This window comes from Copidosoma floridanum, unplaced genomic scaffold (genome assembly GCF_036245765.1).
Source record: "Copidosoma floridanum isolate Cflo_tuat_1 unplaced genomic scaffold, Cflo_Japanese_pri ptg000021l, whole genome shotgun sequence".
In the NCBI taxonomy this organism is placed as follows: domain Eukaryota; kingdom Metazoa; phylum Arthropoda; class Insecta; order Hymenoptera; family Encyrtidae; genus Copidosoma; species Copidosoma floridanum.
Window position 1 is genome coordinate 19,449,062 of NW_028321898.1, and position 11,530 is coordinate 19,460,591.

At 39.8% G+C, this 11,530-nt stretch overlaps 1 protein-coding gene across 1 annotated transcript; it reads right to left on the minus strand.

Annotated features, from left to right (window-relative positions):
- Positions 1-8,683: 8,683 nt before the first annotated feature.
- Positions 8,684-11,530, minus strand: LOC106639492 (uncharacterized). Its single transcript, XM_089594762.1, has one exon. It carries the CDS (start codon positions 11,528-11,530, stop codon positions 8,684-8,686), a length of 2,847 nt encoding a protein of 948 aa, XP_089450888.1.

An 11,530-nucleotide genomic window follows, 5' to 3' on the forward strand; every position in this document is an offset into this window, starting at 1 on the left:
AGTGTAGTTAGTCCAACCAACATTTTATTGGAAAACGAGTAACTAAATAAATGGTTTGTGTGACGGTGGTTTAATTACTTGAATATTTTAAACTATATTGTTTTAACTAATCCAACCAGCTATTATTTCTTGTTTTTTTTTTGTAATTTTAAGTCACTACTTCGATTAACAGCGATGTTTAATTTTTTTGTGAAGAATATCTAATTGGGTACACGTCATATATTCCAGTTTGAAGTCCAAATATCTCCTGGAACACAATAAGTATGTGTCAAAACGGAGTTACTTATCAATTTTAAGTTAAATTGGAAAAAAATTCCTTAACCCAGACAAGAAATTTGATTACGTACATAGCAAGCCCTGAAAAGTAAATTGCTAGGCCAATCCTAACATTAGGTTCCAAATTGGTTTCACGCCAAATGTATAATATACGATCTATGTATGGTTACTATCTTTGCTTTGGAAAATAATGGAAGGTAGTCTCGCACTCGAGCAATCGCGCCTCAAAACTCAACGAGCATAAAATATATATGAGAGTGTGTTTTGTGGTGACGCATAAAATGGGGTCAGTGTCGGGCGCAAGGACCCGTTGGTCTCCCCAACTATCGATTCACAGCTGTGTATACTAATATAGTAATATACCCACTCGTGCATGAGTTTTTTTTTTTTTTGTTTTTTTGTTTTTTTTTTCGAATACCTATTTTTGTAGGTAGATGTCGTCATATCTATGTATTTCATCACTCTTGTCTTATCTTGAAACCACGCAAGACAATTAAATTAACTCTACTTTATTATAATGCAATTTTATTTTCTGCAGTATAAACGTAGACAAAATGTAATCACTATTCAAATATAGTTATACACACTTCTTACATGTTAAGTATAAAATTATCGCTTTCCCTAAAAGTAGTTATATCGGTAGTTTTTTCATGCGATAGGGTACGAACGTTGATTTTTTGAATCAGGTTTAAGGGTGATTTTCTAGCTCAGGAAGAATCGGAAAAAAGCCCTTTCACAGGTTTTGTCCGAGAATCCCACAAGCGGGATTTCAACTCTTACTAGTAAGTCTGTTAGGCTTAGCAGTCAGCGATGCTGAGCCACTAAGTAATCGACCACTCTTATGCATACAATTATAAATATGTAAATGTAATATAGATGTTGCACTCTGTCGGCGCTATTTTATCAACTTTGTCATATAACAGATGTGTCAATACCTCGCATTCAGAATTTCAAACTTCTTATACAAAGGTGTGCTTATGCAACAGCTGGATTCAGATGAGAAAAAAAGTACCATTACCGTGTGTAAAAAAAGCGCAGAAAAGTTACATCACAAAGAGTTCCTCGATATGGATGTACCTATATGTATACATATATTACATGTATAATATAACTTTTCTCAAAAAGTAAGGCATTGATTGACAGAAAATTTGAACGGTACTTCTTAAATAATCAGATGAACGCAGGTTTTCTCATGGTTTTTCTCATCATTTAGTAGGAAAACTAAAGTTTGGTCTTCATCAGTAATTCATAACCTAAAAATTCGTGTCATGTGAGTTGATTTTTAGAATAGTCTGTGTACAAAAACATGAGAAAACCCCCGTTCATCTTATTTTTATTTGTTCATTTATTTTTTTTCAAGTGCTGCTCAAATTTGAGATTGTTCAATGTATTACTTTTAAGGCAAATTTACATTTTGAATAATATGCACCTCAATAATCTTCGAGGTACTCTTTCATGATTTTGAAATAAAACTTTTTTATTTTAACTTGCAGTCGATTACGATGAATGTGGGCTTGGTTTATTCGTAAAAGTACCAGCTTGGAGGCTCCTCTTTTTTATTTGGTACCAAATGACCTTAAATGGTTAATAGAAACTCTCGGATATACAATAAATGTCCTTATGTGTAAGGAAGTAGAAAAATAAAGTGCTGATCTGATGCAGAGCGCCCCCCGCAAGAGGACGAAGTTTTCTTTTCCATGCGCAAGTGGGCGAGCTAAGGTATAGCTATAGCTGTCTTGTGTTTGTCCTCAAGACACTCTCCAACTCAATTCTGGGTAGTACGAGCTGTTGTGATTAAACAATTAGCTTTTATTCTTATTTATTGTCTTTACAAGTATTGTATAACTGCTTATTTAAATTAATTTTATTTTGCTTTATCCGGCCAATAAAATAAAATTACTTGAAAAACAAAAACAAGCGCCATAACAGGCAACTCATGATATCTCTTTACTTTCACTCTTAAACAATTTGCTGCGTACTTTGTGTGCCAACATCTTAACGTTAATTTATAAATTTTTATTTAATTATTACAATTTTTTTGAAGTTATACTTTTATAGGCGTGTTATGCCCTATGAAGTAAATCAATAATTTCAGATTGGTGACCTCGAGAAAAAGTGTAACGGAAGTGAATTTTGCTTGATTCTCCCCCTTCACCCCGCCCCTCTTGACGTACTTCCGGTCCCCCTACACCATCCAACATCTAACATCATCATCGTACCACACTACACAGCATCATCGCACCGCACCACACCACATATTTTGAATTTTACTATTTTTTTTCTTATAACCAATTCTTCAACCAAACAGTTTTCAAGGAGATTCAAACCACCGTCCTCTAGCACACTGGGCAAGCTCTTTACCCACTGTGCTATGAGTGAGCCCGACACAGAAAAATCGATTACTTCATTTTATCTGACAGTTCGTAACTTATTTTCGGTGTAAATTTTCATTTATTGTGGATTCATTCATTTGGTTTTATGTTACAATAAATAAAAAATTTATTTAATAAAATATATTTTTTTGGTACCTGACTTTTTCAAAAATTTGGAACATTCGTTTATTTATCATTAATATGTTACTTTTAAAATAAATAAATTATTGTTTATACAATTTTTTCACATTTTTTCAGACCTTTTGTAATGGAAAAAAAAAATATTTCCGGACTGTGTAAAAACAATTACTCATTTTTGTTGTGTTTTCTTCTTTCACAATTTTTCTTTGTAACTGAGAACAAAATTCAGAGAGGTGGGAGGAGCGCAAATATATGCTGCAACACTGGAAATTATTTTTCTCGTAAGTACGAACTTACATACACGCTTTTACGCATACTTGGCCCCTTTTTTGTGTTAATGAAAAAAAAAAAAAAAAATTATAGATCTATTTGAAAATGAAAAAGGTTCATCTGATAGTAATCTTTCATACAAACAAAAAATGAGAGCTTTATATAGATCTTATAAATCCAATTCAAAGTGATTCTTCCATAAGGTTACATTTTAAATTGAAAATTCTTTAAATTAAACATGTGAAAAAGGGTACAGTTGAACAATCTGCTATTTTATAAGGGTATTTTTTATTCTCTTAGGAAGTTGTTTTGGAATCATTGAAAGATTCGATGAAAGAGCACAGTCTTGTACTGGCTAGCTACTATATCGTTTATATTGTATTGTGCCATAAAATATTGTTTATAATTGTTCTGTTATTAGATACTAAAATATTTATTGAAACTACACCCAACTAACGTAGGTATACTCATTGCAACGATAATGGCACCACCTAAATCATTTCATACGAAGTATATATATATATATATATATATATATATATATATATATATATATATATATATAATTATATTATTTGCCATATAATTTTATAGAAGTATAACTTTTTACTTTGGTACCCAAGTACCCACTTACAACTGGTTTAAAGTTATGCAAATAACTTTTTTCAAGTGGACTTTTTTAATGAACAAAATGGAAATTTTTTTTAACATTTCCTAAAACCTAGTTTTAGATTTACCCGCTCTGAATAACCAGGTAATTATTTCTAACTAATCACAAAACGAGTAAACAGGTTTCATCTTATGAACCATTTTTTTACAAGATAGGATTACAATTAAATAGTTTTATTATTTTATTAATTTCACAACTTCGTAGCTGTTTATTTATTCAAAAATAGCCGGCTGGCAGTGACGTGTGAGCGTTCTCCAAAAGGTTATCCTTGATTCACACGACTTGCTGGGCTTTCCAAACTTTTTTTTTTTCATACATAATCTGCGGTGATTGTACCATTGTACTAAAATGATATGGTTTAATAAAGTGTTACGTCATAAATCGTACTGTAAAACATACTGGAGCTATTATATTAAAAGGGCGATCTAATTTGTTATTTCTAAATTATTTAAAAAAGTACCACATATCAGTTTTAAATCTAATACACATTCATGATCATTTATTATATATCTATTCAGATAGTGCAATTACTGTGATAAACTTTTTAGAATAGCTTTTCTAAAAAAATAAGAGTAGACGCACTATTTTCACTTTTCAGCGAGAAAGAATAAAAAAACTTTTCTGTGAGAGTGATTATAATTTGAAGGAGAAAAACGAGAACTCAGATTATATCTCCTTTACTTACATCTGCAGATTTTTTAGCTTAATACATTATTCGGAATATCAACAATGTGTGTCAACTCTTTTTTTCGATAAAACAGGTTGTTATTTTATAAAAAATTTTGTAAATCTATAAACTCAGAATAGCATTATCTGTAAGTACGAAACTTGAATGATCTTTGGACTGCCCTAAAAGAGATTCGATACAATCTTTCAACGAGGTAGTGAACTTCACTGAGTAAAGTGGGGTCAGGGGTGTGGGAAGCTCACGGCATTACCTACAGAACGTAATACAGTTCATTCCTGTGGAATTAGATGCATCGATCTTATGAACCTAACCAAAGCTATTATTTTCATTTTAAAAATAATTTTCTCTTTAATTAGTATGGATACAAATAAAAATTAGAGGATTGTATGATTCAGCAGTATTTGAAGTATCGAAATATATTTTTGTTGATTTTTTAGCCATTACTAAATATGGTATGTTATTTTTAGGTTACATTATTGTTCCCATAATAGCCCATGTTAAGTTGTTCATCTTTCATTTTGAAATATTTTAACAACTACATGGCTGAGATTGCCCGAAAAATGCAAGTTTATTTTTTATAACACATAGAATCAATCGAAAACTAAATTACAGCTCTCAACCGTTGTCGATAATATGTAACGAACCTCCTTAGTATATTTGTGTGGCGTGCCCTTACAATCATTTGATTCGCGCACTTTTAATCATTTTGTTAATGTGTTTCGGATACATTCAAAAGTGCGTTTTTAAGTATGTTCAAAACAAATGGCAAAAGTCAAATGGTTAGAAAAAATAGTTTAGGATACTAATACGACATTACGGCCATTAAAAAATAAAAACTATAGGCATCGTTCCTGAATATGTCTGTGCATTATAATTTTATATTTATTTTTAGAATACTCTTATTTCTAATTGAAAAAACTAATTAACACCAGTTTGACAAGCAAAAACGAAAAAAATGTAAGCAATTCCAAAAAAAATTCTAGATCTATTTTGTATATCAACCGAAATACAACAGATTTTCGAGTGAAAAAAATTCATAATACGTGACCTTAAATATTTTGAAGCATGTGATAAGAGCATTGTTTTATGGAGACGTTTTACCAAACTACCTTCAATTCCAACCAAATTACAGACTCACGTAGTAAATTACTGGAGTAGACTATAAAAGCTTCTCGTAGAAAAACATTTTATGATTTTCAAACGTTTATCATACCCAAAATCTTGTCACGAATTCGGTTGTAATAGAGGTGGAATTCACATGTTTTTAATTCATTAGTATATGTACAAACAGTATGTTGTATTATTATATTAGTGTATTGGATAGTAACAACAGTATAATCCCTCTATAAAATTAATATATATTTTATTCACTTTTCTGTAAAATAAACTTATTTAAATTTCCAGATAATATTCAATATAACCTTTTGGAATCAGTAGGATAAAATATAATTTTCTTATGGACAGTCACGCTCACGTGTTTATTACTAATTCTCTTCTAACCAAAAAGCAAGCCAAAAAGGTAATATCGTACGGGTATGTGGATAAGTATTTGTGATTATTGAGCATACGTATGTGCATACTTAGGACGTATGATTATAAATATGTAGGATTTGGAGAGAAAAAAGGCGTGCTCTCGCGCTCACCACGTTTTTGTAACCGCAGAAACCAAATTTTTTATATTTTTTGTAGCTCATTTTCTTATCTCTTGAGTGCATACAATGACTATAATATACAGTCGATAAAAATACTTCGAAAAAAAAAGCGTTTGTTTATTCAGTACACATGTGAAAACTTAGTTATAAATGAAGAGATAACGTCAATTAATTTCGTGTGATAAACAGAAAAATCAAATAAACAGTGTACGTGGTATTTCGATTAATAACAACTATTTACAGCTAAAAATTTCTCACCTTAACGACTGTGAAACGACACTAAAACTTAAATAGCAAAACACCAATTCACAACTGCAACATGAATATGACGGATCAACCCTACTGAAGGCTGACAAAATGAAACATTTTTAATCGTATATGCAACATTTCACAAGTTTCACTACATTAAAAAAAAAAAATTAAACACGGAGCGACTAGTCAATCTCTGACCAGCGCTAACGGCGACCGGCACACAACTGACAGATGTATTAGTGACTCTAGCCTGCTGCTCTATTGCTCTTGAAAGGTTTGGTATCTGCTCGTAATTATTAAATGCGGGGACGTTGGCGATTGCAGTATACCTTAAAAAGAATTGCTCCGAGTGTTATGACATTTTAAACCTTGAGGACTATAATTTGAGATTTAGGGGAAAAATAATATACGTGCAATGTAGTAAAAAAAAATTTCTGCAAGCATATAAATTTTTTTTTATTTTTAAGCGAAGATATTTTTGAAAGAAAAAAATGTTAAAAATAAGTTATTTAACATGGACTTAGACAGAAAACCGAGATATTTTGTATTTAGGTGGGAATCATGAAAAAGTATTAGAACGAAAAGTAGGGTTTAGAATCTGAAAAAAAGAACGAGAAAACAGAACCTTGTTTCTTCGTGAGAGCTCGTGTAATATTTACTAATGATTTTCAACGTTTTCTGTTTCCAAAATTTTTCTTCTGACGATTTGAAAAATTAATATTAATGTGTATATTTGTTTACAACTGATTACAAGCTCAAATATTTGTAAGACAATTCCTTTTAATTAGTACGTTGTCTTAAAAAAATTTTATTTTTCGAACACCAAAATTTGTTTCTTCACCTCAGTTTCAGTTAAGTTTCTTCTTAGTAAATATTTTTAGTTGTTAATGACAAACGTTTTTAATGTTATCAACTATTCGCAAAAAATATATTAGGTGGTAATTAGGTCGCATTCAAATAAATTTTTGACGATCAGAAGCCTCCATTATTAATTTTAAATAAATGTTGATGATAAGAATTGATCAGAATCTTGTAAAATGAAAAATTGCCTGATTTTGGCTTACAATCATTTAAAACGAGTCTAGTTTATGATTCTACGTATTTCTGTAACCATTCTAACAGTCAAATAATATGAAAAAATTTCTTTTTTTTAAGAGCAACTGTAAATGTACTTTTCTTTTGAAGAAGAGTATCTTTGTAATAATTTATAAGCAAATCGTTTTTTAGCAATACTTTACAGGCAACGAAGTTGAAAGTGGTTTCGAAGGACCATAATAATCTCGCTTCTTTCTCAATAATTTTTGGAATTTCTAGATTTCCATCTGTTGTTTTCGAATTGTGAAATTAAAAAGCATTAGGATTATTAAAGAGATGTTCAGCATTTTTGATTTTGCTGTGATGAACGTTTATCCTATCTTGCATTTTATAATTTTGTGTTATCTCACAATCAGTTAACAGCTTGCAAACATGATGTTGAACCCCAATAATTGATTTTGAATCGGTAAAAACGTAGGTCTAAAATATTTTAAATTTATGTTTTTATTATAAATGTTTTGACAAATTCCTGGAAAGATATTACACATTATCATATAGCATTAAAAATAATTATTACTGTTTGAGAAACTCTTTATTTTTTGTGTACAAGGGAAGCGGACCCGGCGACGATGAATAGCGTGCTTTCTGCGTACTATGCTCTGCTGATATTGTTGGTGGACTAGCTGTCTCGAGCGGCTTGCTGGCTGCTGCTGGTGTGACTTGGCTGGTAGAGGCTTGAAGCTGGCCAGCTGATGCGTGAACCTGTGTGTCAGGAGACGAACTGAGCTGGTCCCGGCACAGGCCGTCGATGCCAGCGGCAGCGGCGTAATGAAGCGCCGAGACGATCAGGAGGGGGGGGCCGACCGACAGTATATCGTCGAACGAAACATCCCGCCCGCCTCGTTCCAGGAACGAAACTTCAAGTCCCGCCCGCCGTATCCAGAGCGGTTTCGTCTCTGGGCGATGCAGGCTGAGAGGTGGTCCGGGTTATCACGGGAAGCAGCGTGACTTTCGTGATTGGCCTGGTGTATTCTCCCGTCGCCGTTCGGACGGTCACAGCGCGTACGAGGCCGTCCGGGCCAGGGTGAACACCAGTTACGCGGCCGAGAGGCCAGCGGCCGTCGGTTGAGAGTAGAGATGAGTCAAGGACGGCAACGATATCACCCAAGGTCAGGTTCCGATGAGGGATGATCCACTTCGATCGCTGTTGAAGAGTATTAAGATACTCCCGACTCCATCGGGCCCAGAATTGTGCTCTGATGCCCCGGACAAGCTCCCAGTGAGCCAGATGGTCGAGATCCTGATCGGGTGGCGCGGCCTCAATGATTTAATTGAGGGGTGCTCCGATGAGGAAGTGACCGGGGGTCAGCACGCCCAGGTCGTCCGTGTCGCCCGACAGTGGAGTGAGGGGTCGGTTGTTGAGGACAGCTTCGATCCCGACCAAGACGGTTGAGAACTCCTCGTACGTCAGGTGCCGCGAGCCCATGACTCGTCGGAGATGACCTTTGACGGACTTGACCGCGGCCTCCCAGAGACCTCCAAAGTGAGGGGCCCCGGGTGGAATAAAATGCCACTCGATACCTTGATCCGCTAGGGCACCCGCGACGAGGTCCCACCGGTGCTCAGCAAGACGGAGCGCGTCGCGCAACTCGGTGTCAGCTCGATGGAAGCACGTCGCGTTGTCGCTCCAGAGTTCAGACGGTTTTCCCCGGCGCCCAGAGAAGCGGGTGAGAGCCCCAAGAAAGGAGACGGTTGATAGATCGCCTACGAGCTCCAGATGTAGTGCCTTCGTGGTGAGACAGACAAATATGGCGATGTAACCCTTCGTGGTGCGAACGCCTCGGCCCTTAGCTGCGAGGACGTGGAATGGCCCGGCGTAATCGATCCCAGTGCGACCGAAGGCGCGGAAGGGAGTAACTCGTGACCGCGGGAGAGGAGCCATCAATTGGACAGCTGATCGGGCTTGGAGACGAGCACAAGTAACGCAACTGCGTAGGAAAGCCTTGACTTTCCGGGAGCCACCGATGATCCAAGCACGCTTGACGGTGTACGCGCTGGTGGTGCGAAAGCCCCCGTGGAGCGCTCGGTGATGGGCCCACGCGATCGTAAGCGTGGCGAGAGGGCAAGCGCCGTCAAGGATGGGTGGGTGTCGCTCCGCGAAGGTCATCTCGGCGTGCTGGAGGCGACCGCCCACACGCAGAACACCGTCTGTATGGACGAAGGCTGCGAGCGATGTCAGTGGGTGTCGCTTGAGAAGGGCGCGGCCCGTGCGAAGCAGTGCAAGTTCATCAGAGAAGGCACGCTGCTGGCTCAAGCGCACGCAAGTGAGGTAGGCATCGGTCAACTCGGTAGCCGTTGGTGCTGAGAGCATCGGTCGTGTAGGGGCTCGGTCGAGATGGAGTCTCGCCCACCGACGCAGGTGGGTGAGGGTGCGCAAGAGGACGCCCAGATCGGAGAACAGTCGGAGAAGGTCGAACTCGACCTTTTGCGTGACGTTGCAGAGGCGAAAAGGTGAGGGCTGTGGTGGCTCGGAGGGCTCCTGGGGCCAACGATCAGAGCCTTCAGACAGCCAGGAAGGGCCAGTCCACCATGTCTGCTGGCGGTGTAGAGTCTGGGCATCGGTGCCTCGAGACGCCACATCGGCAGGATTGTCATGAGTAGGCACATAGCGCCAGATGTGCGGTGGCAGTACCTCCTGGATGTGGGCGACGTAGTTGTCGACGAGAGCGTGGTTGGTCGGCTCGGCGGAGCGGAGCCAGCGTAGAACGACTTGGGAGTCGCACCAAGCGTAGCATTGCTCAATAGGGATATTCCACTCGCTGACGACCAAGCGCAGTAGTTTCGCAGCAAGCAGCGCGGCACGCAGCTCAAGGCGAGGGATCGTCATGCGAGCCTGGGGCGTGGCTGACGGCTTGAGGCTTCGGATGGGCGCAAGTTTCGTCTTGGCCAGCAGAATGTGGCAACGGACTTGCCCTGAGGAGTCCTGCAGCTGGGAGTACACCACCGCGCCCATCGCACGGCGGCTGGCGTCTGAAAAGGCGTGGAGGTGAATCTTCGACGGAGCCGAAGATCCAATCCAACGTGGAATGGAGAAGCCTTGGATTGATTTCATCTCAGTGGTAAAAGCTGACCATCGAAGATTCATTGATGCAGGCACGACCTCATCCCAATCTAACCGGGCGCGCCAAAGATCCTGCACAAGGAGCTTGGCTTGGAGTATGGTCGGCGCGAGCCAACCGCAAGAATCGAAGAGGCTCACGAGTCCAGCAAGGATGCTCCGCTTGGTGTCCTGTTCTCGAGCTGCCGGGGGTGTGAGCCGGAAAGTATCCGAGGCTGGGTCCCAGCTGATGCCAAGCTCGCTGACGAGGCCGGCGTCGCTGAGTTCACGCCACGTAGGGCGCAGGCAAGCTTCCTGGGTGAGGTCAGCCAGAAGTTCGGCGTCATTGGCTACCCATTTCCGGATTGGAAATCCGCCTGAGCGCAGCAGACCAATTACTTGATCCCGAAGCTGGCGGGCCGTTTCGAGGTCATCGGCACCCGAGAGGATGTCATCCACGTACCGATCGTTCATGACGACAGGTACGGCGTCCGGCCACAAGTGTCCTTCGTCATGGCAGAGTTGTTGAATCACACGCAGTGACAAGTAGGGCGAGCAAGTCGCGCCATAAGTGACGGTGCGCAGTTGATAGTGTACAGGCGGCTGACTCGGATCGGGGCTCCAGACGATGCGCTGAAGGTCTGCGTCTCGCGGGTCGACCCAGATTTGGCGGAACATCATCTGGACATCGCTGCAGAAGGCGACGCGATGTCTTCGCCATCGCACCAGGACTGTCGGTAGTGCGGCCTGGAGTCTCGGCCCGGAGCGCAGGATGTCGTTTAGGCTGTAGCCGCTCGAGGTTGGGTGCGAGGCGTTAAACACGACGCGCAACTTTGGTCCAAGGTTCCCGTGTTGCCAGATGCCGTGGTGCGGGACGTAGCAGACCGTGCTGCTCGGTTCGGAGAGCTCTCGGCTGGAGAGCTGCTTCATATGACCAAGGGCGAGGTACTCGCTCATGAAGCGGTTATACTCGGTTGCCATCTTTGAGTCCCGCTGGAGGCGACGGTGTAGAGATCGCAGTGAGGCCAGGGCGCTAGCCAGGCTATCGCCGAGGAGCGGTGCAGCATTGGGCTTCAT

Bases quoted from the DNA above. Each gene is read 5' to 3' on its own strand.
- LOC106639492 (XM_089594762.1), bottom strand. From the start codon at position 11,530: ATGAAGCCCAATGCTGCACCGCTCCTCGGCGATAGCCTGGCTAGCGCC.